At 41.1% G+C, this 22,422-nt stretch overlaps 2 protein-coding genes across 6 annotated transcripts in view; both read left to right on the forward strand.

The window, feature by feature from the left end:
• hivep1 (HIVEP zinc finger 1) overlaps positions 1–12,665 on the forward strand; it is a 68,051-nt gene extending 55,386 nt beyond the window's left edge. For 3 of the 5 annotated variants that reach the window (XM_051873667.1, XM_051873668.1, XM_051873666.1), the window contains 6 exons: positions 1,568–7,263; positions 7,394–7,530; positions 7,621–7,796; positions 8,398–8,499; positions 10,062–10,606; positions 10,861–12,665. In XM_051873667.1, coding sequence (XP_051729627.1) covers positions 1,568–7,263; positions 7,394–7,530; positions 7,621–7,796; positions 8,398–8,499; positions 10,062–10,606; positions 10,861–12,021 — 7,817 coding nt within the window. In that variant the 3' untranslated portion in view covers positions 12,022–12,665. Of the gene's footprint in view, positions 1–1,567; positions 7,264–7,393; positions 7,531–7,620; positions 7,797–8,397; positions 8,500–10,061; positions 10,769–10,860 lie in introns of those variants that run through there. The other 2 variants (XM_051873670.1, XM_051873671.1) reach the window with 2 other exon arrangements.
• An 888-nt stretch (positions 12,666–13,553) lies between these two features.
• Positions 13,554–17,304, forward strand: edn1 (endothelin 1). Its single transcript, XM_051873750.1, is given in 6 exon segments — positions 13,554–14,765; positions 15,166–15,316; positions 15,519–15,662; positions 15,928–16,032; positions 16,428–16,518; positions 16,520–17,304. Coding segments are annotated over 6 exon segments (651 nt in total). The 5' UTR covers positions 13,554–14,704; the 3' UTR covers positions 16,619–17,304.
• The last annotated feature ends 5,118 nt before the right edge of the window (positions 17,305–22,422 follow it).

Raw genomic sequence — 22,422 nt, forward strand, 5'->3', positions numbered from 1 at the left:
GGTTGCCACAGATGTTCAGGCTTGGTTACGTGTTTTGTAACTACTTGGCGCCAGGCACACAAAGAGCCTTCAGTATAACTTTAAGACCACAGGGAGTCAAAACACAGCAAATGCGGTAAACTCTGCCCATCAGTACGTAATTGTGAACAAGTTTCAGTTGTGTATGCTCTATGGCAGGTTTCCTTTTCCAAATTAATAGTGATTTGTTTTCTGCCAGATGTTGACATAGGTGCTCAGGTCCACATATCTGGACCACGTTCAATCTTGGGACAGATTTCATGAATTCACACAAGCTTATTCATCGACATAAACACCTGCATGCAACTTATGTCTTATTGTCTTTCTCTGCCAATTGTCTGAGAGCTTGTAGAAGAATAGAACAAGGTAAGGCTCATCCTAACTTACACAATTGCAGTGTTGAATGAGATGTAGGAGAGCAAGTTAGGGAGGGTTTAGAAAGAGAGAGTGAGAGAGGGATAGTGACAGAGGGTTGAGAAACGGAGAGTGGGTTTTGTACATAATGATGCGTGGGCCTCAGTAGCAGCTCAGGAGATCTTCTAGATTCCAAAACAGTCTTGTTTATGTGCTAGCTGTCAGAGGCACTGATACAGCTTTAGTGAACTGGGTATGCTAAGAAGAGGATTGTATTTTTTTTTTTATTGTAAATTGTTGAAGTTCTTTATCTACACTACAATTCATCAACACTCGTTGCTTAGGTATGTTTTGGTTGGTCTGATATCGCAAGATTTTTGCTGTTGATTTGTCTGTATATCTTTTTGTCTGAATTTCGGGTTAAACGTAGTGTTTATGTTGATGTTTAGGTGTTGTGGAAAGAGCAGTCTATGGTTTGATTTTGTTTTGCTTACGAACTTTGCATGATGAAAGGTATTCTGCCAAAGGGGGAGGAAATGAAAGCAGAAAATAACAGACATGGGTGTTTGTTTTGAAGATTGACAGGAAAATGCATGTGTAATTTGTGCATTGATGGATTACATAAACGTTGACTACATTTGATCAAGAATCTTACGTAAAGCACACTAATAGAGATTCATTTGGTTTTTAGGTATGAAGGCTTTTTCTGTGCCTTTTTCTATATGAGCTGTACGTGTTATTGTGCTGTATTGTACTGCAGTCAAAACTGTCAAAAATAAAAATATAATTACAGTAATGTCAATAATTAATAACTCCGAAGCCAGTTGTTGCAAGATTCCTTTTATAATAAAAATTGTATAAATAATAAAGGACGTTTATTTTAAGTTTTGGAAACTCAAAAAATGCCTCTAATTTAATATTCAAAAATAATCTAAAAGATTTGGGTTACACATTTACTCAAACAGATTTGTAAAGGTTAATATACATATTTGTTTTTGTTTGTTTAATTTTTAATATTTTATTTTTTCCTCAGCTTTCTGGATGGTCATAAAGATTTGTCTATTTAAATAAGGAATATTTAATAGATTATTTCTCCAATTATCTGAAAAATCTCAAAAGGTATTGGACAGAGTAATAATAAATGTCGTTTGGGTTGTTCATTACGATTTTTTTTTTTTTTTTTTTTTCCCTACAGACACAAATGAAAGTACTGGCAGAAACTCTGAGGGCATTAAAGGACTGAAGAGGAAGAAAGTTGTGGTACAAAACCAGCTAAAGAAAATACCAAAATCTCCTGTCAAAAAGCAATCGCAAACCAAGAAATCCATTTCTCCAAACATCTCTTCATCCAAGGAAGCCACACCCTCTTCTTCTTTTTCTAGCAGTCCATCGCATGGATTGCCTGACCCTCAAGATGCTGAAGATGCACCGCAGGAGGCATCTGAATCTAGAGCAGTAAAAGTGGAGCACGAGGAAACATCAACCTCAGAGCCACAGGCTCTCAGCCACAAAAGTTCTGCAGAAGAACCTTGTGCTGCAGGGCCAGTGCGGACAAAAAGCCGGTGTGGAAACAGCAGCAACAAAAACGCATCTCCCTCTCACACAAGTGCTCCCCTTGAGGTATTGCTCAAGGCTATGGAGCCAGATTTCAATACACTGACAGAAAGGAAGAACAGCAGTCCAATAGGACATCTTGGAAAATCTGTTTCCATTCCGGTCACTTATTCGGACTACGCTGTGGCTATGCCTGCTGTTCATTTCAATGTCCAGTCACAACCCTCATTTGTGCCACCATTCAATGCAGCCAAACACTTCTACAGCAGTGTGGCATCTACAGGGCAACACACAACACAGCAGTATGTGAACATGTCAGGAAATCGTCAGCAGGACAAACCAGGGTTCCAGAAAAGCTACAGTTTGGGGCCTTCACTTAACTTGACGCATGCACCTGTTCCATCTGGATCAGGTAGTTTCCCTCAAAGTCAGCCCCCTGTTGTTCAAACATGCCAGTCTCTGTCAGCCACAGTACCCAACTCAATTCAAGTCCCCGTCACACCTGGTTTCAACCCTGTTCAGATGACAGCTGTGGTCAACTTTGGCGCAAATCAAGTATCTGATATCTCTGCAAAAGATCAAAAGCCAAAAAAGCAAGGGAAGTATGTCTGTGAATACTGTAAAAGAGCTTGTGCCAAGCCAAGTGTGCTTCTAAAACACATACGGTCCCACACAGGAGAGAGACCTTACCCGTGCGTGACGTGTGGCTTTTCATTTAAGACAAAGAGCAACTTATACAAGCATAAGAAGTCTCATGCACATGCCATCAAACTGGGTTTGGTTAAAGATTCCGGAAGTGGATCCCTCTCCCAAGAGTCCGACAAAGGTCTGCCAACGCATTCTGATGTGGAGGAAAGCGGGGACAGTGATGAAGAAGGAAGTGCAGCTGACTTGGACCCGGATTCTTCACAGAGCAGCCTAACGGCATTATCCGAGAGCAGTTTGCAGAGTGCAAGCATGGTACCAGGAAGTCAAGGAGAATCCGAGCATTTGTTGGTGTTTGAAACTCTGAAACCATTGATTACACAGAGAGGATGTGAGCCAAAGATCACTGCTGCTCTCCCTAAAGTGGTTGTCCACCCTGTAAATGTTTCGCCTTTGCGTGCAGACAGCCCAAGAGTTACAGATTCAGCACCTGAACATGCCACAGCGCAGAGGCAAAGGGATTTCCAGCCAGCAAACCTACGGTCCAATGTAATGGTTCTGTCCTCACTGAAAGAAGTGGATTGCACAAGTCCTCTACAAGATTCAGTTAGTGAGGATGAAGATCAGCATTGTAAATCACCGCTAGGAGGCAGCCATGCCCAGCTACAAAGGCAACAAGCCACTGATTACTCTCAACAGCAACAAGGCAAGTGCCTACTAAGTCCTCGGAGTCTTGGAAGCACTGACTCTGGCTACTTTTCACGTTCTGAGAGTGCAGATCAAGCTATGAGTCCCCCAAGTCCTTTTGTTAAGATAACTCCACCAGCAGAAACTGACATTACAAAAACCCCACAAGTTACTCCTTCCTCGGTTGTGGCAACTGTCATGCATGTAGCATCTATTGAGAAACCTCGAGTTCCTTCTGGACAAATGCGTCCACCATTGGAAACCAAAGCTCTATCTCTTGAGGAGCGTATCTCAAAACTGATCTCAGACAATGAGGCTGTTGTGGATGACAAGCAACTAGACAGTGTCAAACCCAGACGAACTTCCCTTTCCCGAAGGGGTAGCATTGATTCCCCTAAATCCTACATATTTAAAGACTCTTTTCAGTTTGATCTAAAACCACCAGTAAGAAGATCTAGTTCCAACTCAGACATACCAAAATCTCCTTTCACTCCTACCGACAAATCAAAGCCAGTATTTCTTCTTTCTGTACCACCTCAGTATCCAGCCATGGATTGTTTACCAATTACAAGAAGTAATTCAATGCCTACCACACCTGGCCAGTCAGCTCTCTTCCCCAATGTAACCCCTCAGCCTCACCCACTAAGGATCTGTCAGTCATTTGATGACAAGATTAGCTCACTAAATGATGATGTATTCTCTTCAGCTCCCTCTACTCCAAATTCTGCTGTACATCCTCGTACCCTAGTGAGGCAGATAGCAGTTGAGGATTTGTCCACAAATGATGGTCACGTTCTTATCTCAGTTCATTCCATGGATGAGAGCCATCATGGACCAAGTATTACACATGAGCTGAGAAGTAAGTCTTTTGAGCACGCAACAGAAAGAAACCGAAAACCCCAGCAAAACAAAGGGACAATGTATGAATGTGAGACTTGTCGTAACCGTTATAGAAAACTGGAAAATTTTGAAAATCACAAGAAGTTTTATTGTTCTGAACTGCATGGTCCAAAAAACAAGCCTATGCATGCCAGAGAGATTGAGCCAGAAGTGTTTGGACGTGGAATTCAGCAGCCACTTTTAAACAGGAATGCAGTAATTACTGGCATTGTAGAGCAACCACTCATGGTAAGAAAAAGAAGGAAGATTAAAAGTGTTGGAGATGATGATGACCAATCTCCAACTGAGACCACTCCTCCATGTTCAAGAAGTTTTGACTCCTGCCAGACCTCTACAGGTTTGATAGGGCGACCTTATTCTCACCATACCCAATCTTTAAGTAACTCTGCTTCTTTAGGACAAGTACAAATCATTGGTAGAGCTGCAGAATCACAAGAGTCAAGACTATCTCCAATAAGAGAGGCTCAGATCAGCACACCAAATAAAGAAAGAGGTGACCTCCAGAGACAAGGAAGTGGAACTTCAGTCATTCGACATACCAACTCCCTCAGCAGACCAAATTCTTTTGAAACATCAGAGTCCATTGACAGGTCATCTCCAGTTGATCCTGTGGAAAAGGAAGTAAAGAGCTCTGTAAAAGGCCATACAGAGGCTGCAGTGAGTTCTTCTTCACAAAGTTACCATGACAGAATGTCTACACCTAAATGTGCCAACCAAGGAATGGAACCTCATGGTAAGCAAACCTTTACCATTGCTAGTGATGGCACACCTGTACAGCAATCACGGCTTGTACGCCAGAACAACATTCAAGTCCCTGAAATCTTAGTAACAGAGGAACCAGACAGAGATCATGAAACTCAAGTTGTAGAATCAATAGAGAAACCTGCAGATACATTCAGCTGGCCTCAGAGGAGTGAGAGCTTGTCTAAACTGCCAACGGAAAAACTCCCCCCAAAGAAAAAGCGCATCAGACTTGCTCAAATGGAACACTCATCTGGCGAATCCAGCTTTGAGTCAAGTCTCTCTCGTAGCCTCAGTAGAGATAGTAGCTTGTCAAGGTGCTCTAGCATTTCAGCCTCTTTTGACAGAGATGATCCACCAAGATCTGACAGCCCATCAAGGGCTGATAGTGTTGGGAAGCCACCAGATGCTCAAGGGATCCCTGTAGCAAACAACACTCTTGGAGTGCCAGGCATGATGAGACGCGCTACCTCAGAACAGATCAGCTGCACTCAGTCATCAGTGGAAATTTCTTGTGACTACCGTAGCAAATCCTTTGACTGCAGCAGTATGTCACCCAGCAGGCCTTTGCCACCAATGCAGACTGCCCTGCCAAAAACTACACATTGTCCTCCAGCTACCCAGGTGCCTCTTATTGAAAGAAGAAGAGGGCCTTTAGTACGTCAAATGTCCTTGAAGATTGCACCAGACCCTCAATTGGCAGTGAAACAGACTCCCCCCATCCAAAGAGTCCCCTTCACCAATGAATGCTCTGGGTCCCAACCTAGACCAGTAAATCTGAACACATCTGCACTTGTTCAGTCATTTGTCCTACATTCTGGAGAGGCCCCGCTAACGAAAAATGAGCTAATGGTTCAAAGCATCAACCTTGGAAGCCAAACCCAACAGCCCCAAGTTCATGGCCTTCCACATCCATGGCATCAGACCTCAAGGGTTGTGGCATGCCACATGCAACCTCTGGCCAATATGGGGGCTGGTCAGACAGACATTCAGAAGAGCTCTGATGAAAAAAATCAAAAGAGCTTTGAACCTAAATACCAAATGAATTGCCCCGTTCTAAAAACAGGCCAGACATATTCTTTAGCAGGTGTGAAAGGCACGCAGATTACATTGCCAGTGCTAACAATACCAATTGCTAATGAAATTAAAGTGTCACAGTCAAATGATGGAATGCAAAATGTCTATGTAGCACAACCAGCTTATCAGGCTGTAATCAATAAGCCTCCAATTGTACTGCCTGCTGGTGCACAAGTTGATACAACATCTCACATAACGCCAGTATCTACACATGTACCACAGATTCTAATCACCCATGAGCACACCCTAGCACCTGCTTCTGCAGTTTCTAAGGTCAACTTTCCTACGGTACATGTTGTGAACAGTAATTCAAAGATTGGACCAGAAATCCAAGCACACAGGCAACATGGGTCTGTTGCTGTACAGATGAAAAATAACATGAAAACCACTGAGCAAAGCATTCTGTCCCTTGGTTCACTGCATTGTACACAAAAACTGGCTTCTGCAAATTTATGCCCCCAAGAATCCACTGCCTCAAGCAAGCGTATGCTCTCCCCTGCAAACAGCCTGGACATAGCTATGGAAAAGACACAGAAACGGGCTAAAGATGAGCATGGAGCTGCATGTCTCACTGATGGTAGATCTCTAAACTACCTTAACTCAAAGATGTCAGAAATGACCAGGCAGAGGAAGTTAATGCTGGTTAGACAGGTCTGTACCACAGAGCCAGTGGATAGCCCAATTGAGACTGATGCCCCAGAACAATTGCCAGAGACTTCAGAAGCTGAAAAGAACACCCAGGAACCAGTATCTCAGATAACAACAACTGAGGTCAGTGAACAGCAGATGGAGAGTAGAACACCTACCACAACACCTGCTACACATTCTTCACCCGGAGTTCAAAGCTATGCCATGCCAGAGAATTCCACTCTGAAGCCACAAGAGAAACCTGAGGAGCAGCGCCGGTCTCCATCGAAATCTCCTCTGAGGCCTTCAACATTTCAGGGACAAGTGAAGTTAGCTTCTTCTGTGTCCGTTGTCAACACCAGAGACAGCCATCGGCTGTCTTTCCCCAGTCTGAAAACAGCTACAACCTTCACCTGGTGTTTTCTCATGAAAAGGAAATCCCTCCACATTCAGCAGACAGACCAGAGGATCTCTGCCTACTCTGCATGGGTAGTAAACCCAAACAATCCCAATCCATTGGGGCTTCCCACCAAAGTGGTTATGTCTTTGTTTGACTCCAAACAGACATCCAAGAAAATACATTACACCCAAGCAAAAACAACAACTTTGAAATCTGACATCTTGACCTACTCTGGGAAGCTGAAGGATGTCTTGCCAAAAGTAAGAGCATTTTCACTCGACTGATGCTGCTTTAATAGTTAGCTTTTATATTGTTTGCTATTTTACATTTTAATGCATTTGTTATGGTGCATGCATGATTAACAAATTCTTGTATTTTGTATTGTTTTAGGTTTTGATTCAGCAAAGATCTGTGCCAACTGAGAATAGTGGAAAAATAAAACCAGAGACTCAACCAATTAATCAGACAGAGCCAGACAGAGACTCTTCCAAATCTGAACCCCAACGAGTGAAGATCTTTGATGGAGGGTTTGTAAATCTTAACATTTATCTTACTCCACTTTCTAAATATTTAACAGGAAATTGTGTTTTAATGTGCTATTTGTGGTATATTTTCAGTTACAAATCGAATGAGGAGTATGTGTATGTTAGGGGACGTGGAAGAGGAAAATACATCTGTGAGGAATGTGGAATTCGCTGCAAGAAACCTAGCATGCTGCGGAAACACATCCGTACTCATTCGGACATCCGTCCATTTCACTGCACGCACTGCAACTTCTCTTTCAAGACTAAAGGTGGGTTCAGTCTGAAACACTGATTTGAAAGCTGTGATGGATACATTTTGTTTTCTTCCTCAATTGGCAATTATTGTTACAAATAATGAACAGGACCAAAAAAAAAGAGATATTAAAAACAAACTTCATTTTAATCCATAAAAAAAAAAAAAAAAGGGGTTCATCATGACTACCATCATAAATAGCAAACTCGTACACTTGCATAAGGAGAAATCTAAACATGTTTTTAACTTAAAAGTTTTAATTTATTTTTAATGAAATGTGTCAGAATTTGAGAACAGTTAGGTAATTTAGATAATTCTTAGGGATGGCTGGAAATTATTTCTGTGCTTTTTTTTTTCTTACCTGCCTTTTTTTTGAAGACTGTGCCTGTTCTCTTAAAAAAGCCAGTATGATTCATCACAGTTGAACTTCCCACGCTGCACTGCAGAACAGCACACAGTGTCAGACCAGCCCACGTTCCTTTAAGAACTTCTTTATCAGTTACTCACCCATTACATAGAGCTAGTGCTTGTGAACATGTCATGCTTATGTAAACCACTCCCATGCCCTGCATTCGCCTCCCACCTGAGTGACCTCTCTGTTCCCTTTATCCACACAGGGAACCTAACCAAGCACATGAAGTCCAAAGCCCACAGTAAGAAGTGCATGGAAATGGGAGTTGCTGTGGGTATTATTGAGGACCAGGACACAGAAGACTCAGGTAGAAGTCTCTCGTGTGTTTTTGGGAATATAAGTCTTAAAGGAACACTCCACTTTTTTTGAAAATAGGCTCATTTTCCAACTCCCCTAGAGTTAAACATTTGAGTTTTACCATTTTCGAATCCATTCAGCCGATCTCCGGGTCTGGCGGTGCCACTTTTAGCATAGCTCAGCATAGTTCATTGAATCTGATTAGACCGTTAGCATCTCGCTCAAAAATGACCAAAGAGTTTCGATATTTTTCCTATTTAAAACTTGACTCTTCTGTAGTTAGATCGTGTACTAAGACCGACGGAAAATTAAAAGTTGCGAACTTTGCTGCCGTACCGTGGGTGCAGCAGGCACAATGATATTACACAGCGCCTGTGACCCCCTGCTTGCACAGGGAGCGTGCCTTGCAACCATGGAGACATTTGTGAGAGACGCTGCGCAATATCATTGCGCCTGCTGCACCCACGGTACGGCAGCAAAGTTCCTTGATTATTACGCCAGAATGAGAGTATACTTCCTAGCCATATCGGCCTAGAAAATCGCAACTTTTCATTTTCCGCCGGTCTTAATACACGATGTAACTACCGAAGAGTCAAGTTTTAAATAGGAAAAATATCAAAACTCTTTGGTCATTTTTGAGCGAGATGCTAACGGTCTAATCAGATTCAATGATCTATGCTAAGCTATGCTAAAAGTGGAGATCGGCTGAATGGATTCGAAAACGGTAAAACTCAACTGTTTAACTCTAGGAGAGTTGGAAAATGAGCCTATTTTCAAAAAAAGTGGAGTGTTCCTTTAAACCGTTATTGAATAGGGGAGTTAATTTCATGAGGACCCACACTTTACAAAACCAACTAAAAAAGCGGAAACTATAGTTTTGTTTACACCATTACATAGTCATTTTTAACAACAGAATCAACCTGACCATTAATAAGTTTACTAATAATAGTACCATCTGTTAAATGTGGATTGTCTCTAGCTATGTTCTGTTGCAGTGATGATCAATGGCAATGCCACAGTCTAATTAGAGATTCTAAATGCAGTCTTTTTCCTTGTTAACTCTTGGTGCATGTGGGCGGCATACACAGCGTTTACCGTGAGGAAATTGCAGCGTCTAATTTTAGCAGGAAAGAGAGAGAAAGAAGCTGTGAGCTTTCTCTGGTCTCAGTTACTGAGAGCATATTTGTTTTCCTCTCACACAGTTCCGCACAAGCTGTCAAGCACAGGCTGCATTTGTGGTCTGAGGTGTTAATGTCTTCCCTATATAATGAGAGGAGTGTTTCTAGACCTATCATTCCTTATTTTGCCATGCAGTAGATGTAAAAGCTATAACTCAGGAAAGTGAAAGCTTTTGAAAGACCAAAAATTACTTAAAGATCCCTAAAGACTAAAGGTCACACTCTGCCAGCGGTGAAATGATTTTGTGAATGATTGTGAAAAATTAAAGTTTCTAGGAGAATTTTTCAAGTAGAACCTAGCTCTTTTGTAGCTATGCGTTAAGATTAGCTGTGCTACATTATACAATTCCTCCTGCTCTTTTTGTTCATTAAGTTGTTTTTTTTCCCCCCAAAGGTGATCGAGGAAGAGCAGGAAGTGCTGACAGACAGGACTCAGATGGTGATGACTCTGATGGCCCAGATGATGAAGATAACGATGGGGAAGAGGAAGATGAGGAGGACAGCCAGGCAGAGTCTGGCCTTTCTGCAACACCATCAGTTTCTGCAAGCCCACAGCATCTTCCTGCTAACCAGGCAGACACAGCTCCTAGCTCTCTGCTGGCTCAGATGTCCATCAGCCCGAACCCAACCCCAGCTCCCCAACCTCAGCCTCCTCCAGCTTCAGACTCCCAGACCTCAGACACAGAATCTGTGGCTATGATGAGCCCAGTTTCACTGGTCAGACAGATGTCAATTTCTGCATCCTGCTCCAGCCCCGGCCCTAGTCCCACCTCTTTTACATCCCACCCTGCCCCTGCCTCCGAATCCCAGACCTCTGATACTGACTCCGTACACATGATGAGCCCAGTGTCGCCTTGCAGGCAGATGTCCATCGACTACCCTGAATTTGACGTTCCCCCTAGTCCCCCAGTGCCAGGCAAGGGCGCCAAGCTCGGCCAGGTGAGACCCATGTCCTCGCAATCACTGTCTTTCTCGTCGTACATCCCTCCCTCTCTACATGTACACCTCACCCCATACCAGTACCAAACCCCATATGCATTCCAATGTCTTGAGTCTCGCATGCCTGGCACGTCAGCAAAACTGCTTTGAATGCATAAAAAGGTGAATAGAATTTTAAATGGTAGTCAGTGACTGCAATTTTGTGTTGTTTAGCAGTGTTGATAAAAGTATTCATAACATTGTTTTTTTAACAGGATGGAGTGTTGAGCACCATTTCCCAGCCTGCAAGTGAGTGCAATGCCAACGTCGACCGTGGTACTCAGACCTCTTCTGACCCTCTTCAGGGACCCCTGCACTTTCCAAATGCAGGTCCCATCCATGAGCCCAGAGTAGGAGCCACTACTCATCTCTTCAGCCACCTGCCTTTGCACTCCCAACAGCCCCCTCGTTCCCCATACAGCATGGTACCTGTGGGTGGCATCCAGCTTGTTCCTGCCGGCTTAGCTGCTTATTCCACATTTGTACCTATTCAGGCTGGGCCAGTCCAGCTAACCATCCCAGCACTCAGCGTTATTCACAGGCAGACTGGCAGCCCCCTCTCGGCCCCCAACACCTCGCCCCGGCCAGAGGGTTCTCCGACCCAGCCGCTGGTAGTCCAGGAGCCAGTCAGTAGTGTACTGCCTTGTTTCCCTCTGGGCCAAGTGGCAGGGCTTCAGACACTTGGTGCTCCCCAGACTGCCCTGCAGCCTATGGGTTTGGAGACCTTGAGTGTGGTGGGTTTAGCCAACTCTACTCAGCTGATGCCTCAACAGAGTCTGCCATTAAATGCCACCCTAGGCGTGCAGGTGTTGGCAGCTAGCCCCACCCCTCAGTGCAGCACTGCTTCCCCAGCACAAATCCCTGGCCTGCAGATCCTCAACATTGCCCTGCCTGCCCTTATACCATCCCTCAGCCCTCTCTCAGCTCTCAGCCCACTACCTGCAGCCCAGGACAAGCCACGTAGCCCTGAGGGTGTAGCATCTGTACCTCCACCAGCACAGGTTGCAGAATCACTACCAGCAACTATTCCCTCAGCCAGTCCTCCAACAGCCAATCCAGGAGATGTTCCTACAAATGCAAAGCCATCCACAGAGGCGAAGCAGGTCTCTCAAAACAGCACTAGCGCTGGATCTAGGGATACAGGGGGCACAGAGAAGACATCAGCCATGGTGGAAAAACCAAAAACACCACCACAGCCATCTTTGCTCTCCTCCCCCTCATCCTCTAATGAGAGAGGCTGTGATCTTGCACACAAGGCAACAGCAGGTGGGGCTAGTGAAGTGAAACCACGTCAACCTGTCTCTAGACAACCAGTGACTGATGACTACAATGAAGCCTCCAGTGATGATGAGGATAGACTTGTCATAGCTACCTGAGAGTCCCAATAAAAGCTCTTTCTTTTCTGCCTATGAATTTCTCTCTTTCTTCCCACCTCTTTCTCCCTCTTTTTTTGTAAAACTGTGTCACTTTGTAAAACTGAAACACTTCAGGAGGTTTGCAGCTCTGCAAGCCTTCTCTAAAAGCACATTTTCTGACAGTCATATTGTATGTGCAATCATAAATGATGACCAATTATTTTATTTTGTACTCTTTTGTCAGCTCCAGACAGTTATTTTCTTTTTGTACATGTTGTATAGACAATTGTGCCTTTTTGGAGTTTCACGTTTAGAAACCTGTATATAATATCTTATAAATCTAGTAGTTGCCTATTAAGTTGATATGGAAGTCAAAGAAGAATGGAGGAAATTTGTTTTATTTTTAAATGTTTTCATTTTGAAAAGTTTTATGTCTATCATAAATTGATGGGGAAATTAATGTTGTACTGATATATAAACATTTCTATGGCTTTTGGGGGTCAGTGTTCCTGTGCACAGATGTTGTGGTCAAGTATTTATTATATTACACCTGGTGCCCATTTTGAACTCCATAAGTCCATAGGTATGAGTAAAATGGTGGCTTTACATTTGCTGTATCTATAATATCGACAGTATCAGTAAAACCTTGTTTACAAGTGCAGAAACGCCTCTGAAGTCTCCTTTTTTTCTTTTTTTAAGCGGTGTAATTAGCTTTCTGATTTGCTGTCTTTTTTCTCCTTTAATTAACCTCGTAGAAAGGGTTATTCCTGGGGCTCTCCAAGACACTAGAATTATTCAGCAATTCAAATCACTAATGAGGAGCTTGGAGAGGCCAGCAAATGACGTCACCAATCAGCTCCTTTACGAGGATTATTGACGGCGACATTGTCCTTGTCTCAAGAGGCTTGGAGCAAAAGCTCTCATTACAGCCCTGGAATGACTCACTCAATTGACAGTATTTGCTGTCTGCCGCTGCAGTCCGCCAAGACTGTGACTCAATAGCGTCACCTGCTGGACGGGTCGTGTCACTGCAGGCAAAGCAGAGGAGTACAGGGCGCATCATGCAGGAAGGTGGGGTGGGGGAGAATGTTGCTTAGTTACCCAGCCCACAGAAGAACATGAGAGTGGGTGAGACTCTCTGGAAACAGTTCTGAACATTCAGTCCATCCAAGCCTGGTGAATTTAGTCAAAGTGAGAGCAGAACATTGAAAATCACTTGTACATACTATTCCGCATCCAATGGAATGCCATTCCTTAATTTGACCACAATCTAAATCAAACTTTAATCTATTTTAATCTAATCTAATTTTTCTTTCATTGGTAAATGTGCTGATCTCAATGCATGCTTGCATCAGTGCTGTTCTGTTGGAAAAAAAAAAAAAAAAAATTAATAAATAAAGATAAAGTATCATCGTTACGACCTGTATGTACAGGTGAGGCTTAACCTTGACTGAGTGCGATGTCAGAATATTTGGAAAACTATTACTGTATTCATGCCACCCTTGCCTGAGGAGAGCAACACTGAAAAACAACAGCATATTTCCATAATTGTCCTTAATGCAGCATCCATATTCATCTGATCTTAATAGATTGCCTTTATTGTTGTCCTAATTCTCTGTCTTAGATGGAACAAGCATGAACAAGCTACACGTATGGAATCTTCGTGCTGTATTTAATACATTTTTGGAGCGGGTGGAGGGTTAGCTGATTGTTAGCACAAACTGGCACGAGTTTCCATTAACAGGGTTTTCCATTGGGCAGGGACACAGCTGGAGGCTAAAGTTTCTGAACTCCTACTAGTGAGACCTTTTAAACCTAAAGTGATTTAGGGTAAACCAAATGATTCTAAATTACTCTTGTAAATCTAGCTGTGAATATTATTTTTGTCACAGATATATTAATGTCAAAGACAATTATTTGAATGCAAATTTATAAATTACTACTGTTGAAGCTCGGCCAGTTTTGTGAGTTGTGTTTTATAATTGATTCACTAGTTAAATTGTGCTTTATTTTGTTTAATAGCAGGTTCAACTTATAGACTACCCTGAATTCCCCATATAGAGTGCTCCAGTAGCGGGGTTTTGTTTTAACGACGTTTTTTTTCTTCTTCTGGGCAATATCGACGAAAATGCTCAATAGATTTTTCGAAGTCCAGACTTGAAATTTCGCGTCTATACACAATAACATTTCGTAAAACGTAACTAACCCTGTTCTAGCCTATATGAATATATAATACATAGAATTTGTGGAATATATTACTTATATTACTTACATTTATTATTCACATTGTTCCTAACCTCTTTTGGAGTATTTGTGTGCGTAGTCTGTACTCGCGCGCCCTCTACTGCTCTGTATGAAAACTACTCGTAAGTAACCTTTCTTACCATAAAAACTTGGCACCGAACGACCGCCCGGCGTCTCCATCCCGCTGGAATCTCAGGAATACAAAGTTCTTATCTCGCTCCACACGTTGCTTGTCTGTGACTATTAACAAACAGCATTGTGTTCGCGTGAGCGAGCGGGCGGGAGGCGGAGAACGCGAGTATATAAGCGCTCCTGTACAAGAGTGTGCTTGAGACTCCAGAATAATTCATTGAGAAGACAGCAGCTTAATAGTGCAAAACTGAAGTTTTTTAACTGTTTGCGAATTTATTGGACTATCACCGTTTGAGCCACATCTGGGACTTGCATAAGATTAAATAAAATGGATTTGAGGATTATTTTCCCAGTGTTGTCCATGCTGTCATCTGGAATATTTGACTTTGGTATGTACTTATTTTAAGTGTATTTATAGCCAATATTTTTGGAAAATATTAGCCCATTTGACTACTTTTTAAATAGTTATTACTTTTTAAACCATTAAACAAGCTGGAATGTGTTAAAATACAGACAGAAAAGTGCAGGGATCCAGATTTAATAAACTATTAGTAGCCTACTATATGACGTTGCTTAAACAACATATGCTAGATAAAGTTTTAATATTCTTGTAGTCCATATGTTCAGCATCACTGTAATTTTTTAATTGAGCGTGACAAATTCCAGATTTTCCAGTCCATCAAACATAGGTTGTGCAACTTAAGAATGTAAAAATCGCAGTGCATGTTTGTAGGTGGAAATCTTTATCTCACAACAGCTTATAAATTCAACATCATTTTATGATTTTAGCTGCTCCAGCATCTTTGGGTCATGGCACAGCACCAGGCACGTCAATCTCTGCCCACCACTCCAGGACTAAGAGATGTTCCTGTGCAAGTTTTCTGGATAAAGAGTGTGTCTACTTTTGCCACCTGGACATAATATGGGTCAACACACCAGAGTAAGTCATAACAAACATTATATAATGGAAATCAGAAGTGCATATACTATTGAATCTAAATATAGATAGAAAAATATGAATCTATGACGTTTCATGACTTTTGAATGTACAATAAATCTGTAAATCATTATAGAATGATTCATGCTTCATGCTTATGGCATGACTAAATTTGTTATCTAATTATTTTTTTCTTTTCCCCTAGGCGAACAGTGTCATATGGACTTGGAAACGCTCCACGGAAGAAGCGCTCAGTCACGGAACCTGTTGTGCCCAAGTCACGCTGCAAATGTGCAGATAGCAAAGACAAAACATGCTCTTCATTCTGTCAACCGAACAATGAGTTACGGTAAGTACACACTGAATGCAAATAAGGTGAACGTCATCATAGTTCAAATCCAGATAGTTTTAATCTTAAGACCAATTTCAAGGACAAAAATATTTGGGACACACTTGTTTTCTTGAGCATGAGCTGTGTGTGGGAACCTCAGTATTAACATACAGCCATAATATCTGTCACTACATGACTTGGCTGAACTTGCAGAAACAGGTTTCAGTTCTATTTGTGGACTTTTATCAAACTTTGACTTTGACTGCTGAACTTTCTTTCGTAGGTATAAAGCAGCGTCAGACAAGGCGATCCATGCTGCCCAGGGCCACGATTGTGCCGGGAAGCAATGCAAACACAAGCTGGCAGACAAACAGACAAAGATTAGACGGTAAGACAAACCAGATACAGACTGAAAAAAATAAAGCAGCACATTCTTATTCTCACGTACATTTGAGAAATAATTATGTAATTTAATTACAAGCCTCTGTAAGACTGATGTCTCTTGTGGCTGTGACTAATAACCTGACATTAATTTTCATGACAGATATAAGCGCATTAACTTTGAAAGTAAATAGTTTTTCAAAGACTCCATTGAGTGGATTTTACCTTCAATATGTTTAGATTATGGTTTTATTATTATATGAAATCTTAGATTTCAGTCTGTATTGAACCCTCAAAGCCTCTGAGCACACGTTTTCAGTTGTACAACTAATACTTGCCAGGTAAATCTGGTCAAAGGTTCCACCTGTGTGATACTGACCTCACTGCTTTGTTTTTCTACAGGGTGAAAAACACAGAACAGATTGGTGATGTCCTCTCCAGGGTGAGGGCCGTCAAGAATATCCATCTTCTCCTGGAGAAATGGCGAGTAAGGCAAGCACCACAGGCCACGAGCGAGGATGTCTGAAAATTGCTGCATCATAGAGATCAACCTTTTGAGCTTCGCTGATCCACTACAGGATTTACCTGAATAAGAAGCTCCTATCTGCTCATTCTTTGCACATGTCATGCAATCGGGTGTCATCAGGTGTGTTGGAATACCTGCAGATGCATCCGTTTTGGATTGCGGTCTTTGTCATGTGGTCTTCACTCTCGGGGCGTGTCAGCATCGGTGTGGAGCTCAACGGGAAGAAGAATCAAATCTGATGGAGATGTTGACTGAAACAAACCAAACCTCAAATTATCAAGACTAACCTCTACCAACTTTTCTGAACTAGAACTTTTGGTGCATGGGATAATTAGTCAGAGAAGCCACTGCGTCCTCCACGCGGGACGCTTAAGATTAAACTGATCGCAAATAAAGACTTTGCATTGAAGATACTTGTTGCACAGGAGGAATATGCTGTAACCAAATGAAACTGTGGACTCCAGAAACCCAAAGCGGTGTGTGATGCCCATCCAGACACTACAAGCCAAAGACTCTGGTGGAAGAACGGCTCTGGTTCTTGTTATTGGACTTCATACACTGTAAAACAATGAAGCTCTGCAATTGCATCAATGGAAATGTTATTTTTTTACATTTATATTAAATATCTTTAATTAAGCCATATTGGCTAATAAGATTTTTCTCAATGTTATTTCTATGAAATTATGATATTTAATTGCCATTATTGTGGTAACCATTTTTAGGTAATAATAAATATTTGCATTATTTAAACAACTTAAGTTGATTGTGAATTTTTCTGTTTATTTTGTTTAAGTCCCACTGAAATGCATCATTTCATTTATGGCAATCATGTTAAGTTAAATGTAATCATGCATATATATATATATATATATATATATATATATATATATATATATATATACATACATATACATATACATATACATATACATACATATATATACATACATGCTAACAAAAATGCACTAAAAAGTACCATGGTTTATTACATAACTATTTTAATCTCTCAGTAGTACCATGCTGTATATACTGTAAAAGTACCATGGTCTCACCATCTGATTCCATGACTGTACCATGGTGCTGCCACATTTTTGTAAGCAGACTTTAGTTTGTGCCAATTTTGTCTTTTAAAATGACACATTTATGAGCAACATGGGTGACAAACAAACAAGCAGTAAAAAGACTTTCAAAAATATATATTTTTATTAACGTAGCTTTTTTGAAGAACCCAAGGATGCTTCACAAAGCACAAACAAGCAATTTCAAACACATAAACAAGCACGCATGAGCGAAACCCAAAAGAAGCAGGTAACATACAGAGGCATTACAGGGATCAGTGAGTTGGTAAAGCCTTCAATGAACACAGGTCAGATGGCTTATGTGTGTGCTGAAAAAAGCACATGAGAGATGAAAGATGAAGCAAATTGGATATGGTAAACAAAAGTTTTCATCCATTAGACAGTTACGTACCAAAACATTTAGTTTAACCTTAACAAGGCAAATTTTTCAAACTTTAAACCAGCACTTTAAAAAAATATATGTAAATAGTGAAAGCATTGAAAATAAGGTGATACGTAATTAACAACGACAGAATCGTTCTTGGACCGAAAGTCTGGACCGAAGGTCTGGGTCAGGTGTGAGATCTTGGCAGATTTGGGTCTTGAGGGATTGAGTCGGGTTCGAGGGTCGGTCTGACTACTATCCTATTATTATACTATACTATACTATACTAATATATATATATATATATATATTAGTATAGTGTATATATATATATATATATATATATATATATATATATATATATATATACACACACAGTGGGTACGGAAAGTATTCAGACCCCCTTAAATTTTTCCTCATTAATGTACACACAGCACCCCATATTGACAGAAAAACACAGAATTGTTGACATTTTTGCAGATTTATTAAAAAAGAAAAACTGAAATATCACATGGTCCTAAGTATTTAGACCCTTTGCTCAGTATTTAGTAGAAGCACCCTTTTGATCTAATACAGCCATGAGTCTTTTTGGGAAAGATGCAACAAGTTTTTCACACCTGGATTTGGGGATCCTCTGCCATTCCTCCTTGCAGATCCTCTCCAGTTCTGTCTGGTTGGATGGTAAACGTTGGTGGACAGCCATTTTTAGGTCTCTCCAGAGATGCTCAATTGGGTTTAAGTCAGGGCTCTGGCTGGGCCATTCAAGAACAGTCACGGAGTTGTTGTGAAGCCACTCCTTCGTTATTTTAGCTGTGTGCTTAGGGTCATTGTCTTGTTGGAAGGTAAACCTTCGGCCCAGTCTGAGGTCCTGAGCACTCTGGAGAAGGTTTTCGTCCAGAATATCCCTGTACTTGGCCGCATTCATCTTTCCCTCGATTGCAACCAGTCGTCCTGTCCCTGCAGCTGAAAAACACCCCCACAGCATGATGCTGCCACCACCATGCTTCACTGTTGGGACTGTATTGGACAGGTCTGTGCCTTGCCACAATTCTGTCTCTGAGCTCTTCAGGCAGTTCCTTTGACATCATGATTCTCATTTGCTCTGACATGCACTGTGAGCTGTAAGGTCTTATATAGACAGGTGTGTGGCTTTCCTAATCAAGTCCAATCAGTATAATCAAACACAGCTGGACTCAAATGAAGGTGTAGAACCATCTCAAGGATGATCAGAAGAAATGGACAGCACCTGAGTTAAATATATGAGTGTCACAGCAAAGGGTCTGAATACTTAGGACCATGTGATATTTCAGTTTTTCTTTTTTAATAAATCTGCAAAAATGTCAACAATTCTGTTTTTCTGTCAATATGGGGTGCTGTGTGTACATTAATGAGGAAAAAAATGAACTTAAATGATTTTAGCAAATGGCTGCAATATAACAAAGAGTGAAAAATTTAAGGGGGTCTGAATACTTTCCGTACCCACTGTAAATATATATACATATACATATATATACATATATATTTACATCACGAGGATGGCCGAGTACGTGTGTGTTGTTTACCTGGGGAACACATGGCACCAGGATGCACTATGGGAAGAAGGCAAGCAGGCGGAGGCAGTATGATGCTTTGGGCAATGTTCTGCTGGGAAACCTTGGGTCCTGCCATCCATGTGGATGTTACTGACATGTACCACCTACCTAAGCATTGTTGCAGACCATGTACACCCTTTCATGGAAACGGTATTCCCTGGTGGCTGTGGTCTCATTTAGCAGGATAATGCGCCCTGCCACAAAGCAAAAATGGTTCAGGAATGGTTTGAGGAGCACAACAGTGAGTTTGAGGTGTTGACTTGGCCTCCAAATTCTCCAGATCTCAATCCAATCGAGCATCCGTGGGATGTGCTGAACAAACAAGTCCGATCCATGGAGGCCCCACCTCACAACTTACAGGACTTAAAGGATCTGCTGCTAACATCTTGGTGCCAGATACCACAGCACACCTTCAGGAGTCTAGTGGAGTCCATGCCTCGACGGGTCAGGGCTGTTTTGGCATCAAAAGGGGGACGAACACAATATTAGGAAGGTGGTCATAATGTTATGCCTGATCGGTGTATAGTCAATAAAGTCATTATTTGCTTAGGGGTAATAATGAAACCACAGTTTTAAAAAGTGATTTTCACTATTATTTACAACAGAATCTGTGGGCTTAAATAAAAGATTTTTGTTATAAGAGAAAATAAAAACAACTTTGTGCATAAAAATCATTCCTTTCCTGGTAAAAAAAAAAAAAAAAAAAAAAGAAAAAGAACTTGAGTCAACAAGTTTATGACAGATGTCAAACATGTCAGTTTCTGAGTAACATGTAATTTATTTAAGCCATGAAAAAAATTATTATTAACTATGCAAAATAAGGTATTTCGAACATCTCCGGAACATTTATAATTACCCAAAAATCAAACAGAGTTCACCCCTCATACATATCATGTCCGTCAAAAACTGGCTGTTGGTTGGAATATGAAAACAAGGACAACACACTCATGGGCATCAATCACTTCACTGAATACTTGCCGACTAAGAAATAAATTATTACCTTACGATTCATGTTTTCAGATCCATGTCATTTGAATATAACGACATTGATGTCTTTCAAAAAATAAGGTGCCCAATACATGGTAGTATTTACGAGAAGCAGAGGTCCAGCTAGTCACGGATTTTCTGGAAACCCACATCACTGGATGTTTTGAGAATGTCATCGCTTTCAGAAGAGGGAGAAAATGGCTGCCAGAATGGCTTCAACGTGCATAATACATAACGCACGAGTATAAATTTGTTCTTTACTCACTGAAATTGAATCTGAATGATCAGGGAACTGAGTGAAATACCTCACACTGCATGCTAAAGACAATAAACCAATTGAAATCCAATTGAAAAACTTTGCCGGATTAGTGAACATCGTTTAGCATGTTGGTTTTGACAGACACTTTTATGCCCAAACTATGCATTCTGATTCTGACATTCCTAATTTGAATATTTTCAATAATTTTCTATTCCTGACTGATCTTTTTTGGCAATAGATGAACTGTTAAATGAGTGATCTTGAGACGAGTCCCTGTAGTTGTCCAATTTGACTCTCATATGCTGATGTAATGTATATTATAAACTTGACAGGTGATTTTTATAAAATGTTTTTTGAATACTATCAGTTTAAAAGATTAAGGCAATTATCAAAGTTTGATAAAATGTTGTTTAACTGTCCAATAAAATACATTTTTACATTTCTCCTTGGTAATCCCCTACTGTTACTACAACAAAAATAACCTATATAGTGTGTTCTATGCACTATACCTTATATGCACTGTTTATTAAAATGAATTTACATCAACAGACATCTTATATTACGTTGATAAGACTCCATCCACATAAACCCTGCAGGTAATTTCCAATAGATCCTTTTGATTTGCCTGTTTTTGTCCATACGTGTAAAAGAGAGCAAGAGAAAGACATATTCTAGGATCCAATAAAGTCAAACACAAAGGCTGGCTCTCCTCCTGAGCTGTGCACTTTTCGTATGCAGGTCTCCAGAGGCATGGAAAACTGGCGTAAGTCATTAGGGCTTGAATAGAGCTTGAGCACAAATAATGGGCCATTATGGCACAAGGAATCTCCTCGAACCGACAGGCATTCAGCGTGTATGGAGCGAACAATGGAAGATACTCTGGGAGGGGCGGACACGCCTCAGGCTTCTGACGTCTCCGCGTGCTGCCGGGGTCACCGCCCTGAGTTACCTTCACACACACACATTTACAGTACACAAACAATGCATCTACCTTACACACACACACACACACACACACACACAGCAACATAGTAACACAAAACATTGACACAAACATGGACTAAATTCCAGCGATGTCCTGGGACTGTGATTTTGAGTTTAACAGTGCTGGCTGATGGCTGTTCCAGCTCAGTCTCTTCACTCATCATCTCAGAACTAGTCAGTCATATGAGAGTTGATTGATGGGATCATGGCTTGTTGAATGGGTGCTGATCAGTGTTTTAAATGATCTAGGCTGTCTTTTGCACTCATAAAAATTCTAATTATTCTTTATATGGCTCAGAGATCCTCCTCAATAAATAAATGTGTCATGGAGTGCAATTACACTTATACAGGTGAGCTGACTCACTTATATCTCCGCAGTCATCCATACACCTGGCGGAGAAGGATGACACATTGGATCTGTTGCAAAACCAAAGATAATCGTACATTGTTATAATGTTTAGGTCAAATTTTAAGCCAGCTTTACATGTATTTTTGATGAATTAGATATTTCCAAAATGCAGTGAGCACATTTATCAAAGATGGCGAAAAAGTGAGAGAAATGTAAATAAGTTTTAAGTCCAATGATGATGAAAATAGGTGAAGTAG

This window comes from Ctenopharyngodon idella, chromosome 19 (genome assembly GCF_019924925.1).
Source record: "Ctenopharyngodon idella isolate HZGC_01 chromosome 19, HZGC01, whole genome shotgun sequence".
Lineage (NCBI taxonomy): Eukaryota > Metazoa > Chordata > Actinopteri > Cypriniformes > Xenocyprididae > Ctenopharyngodon > Ctenopharyngodon idella.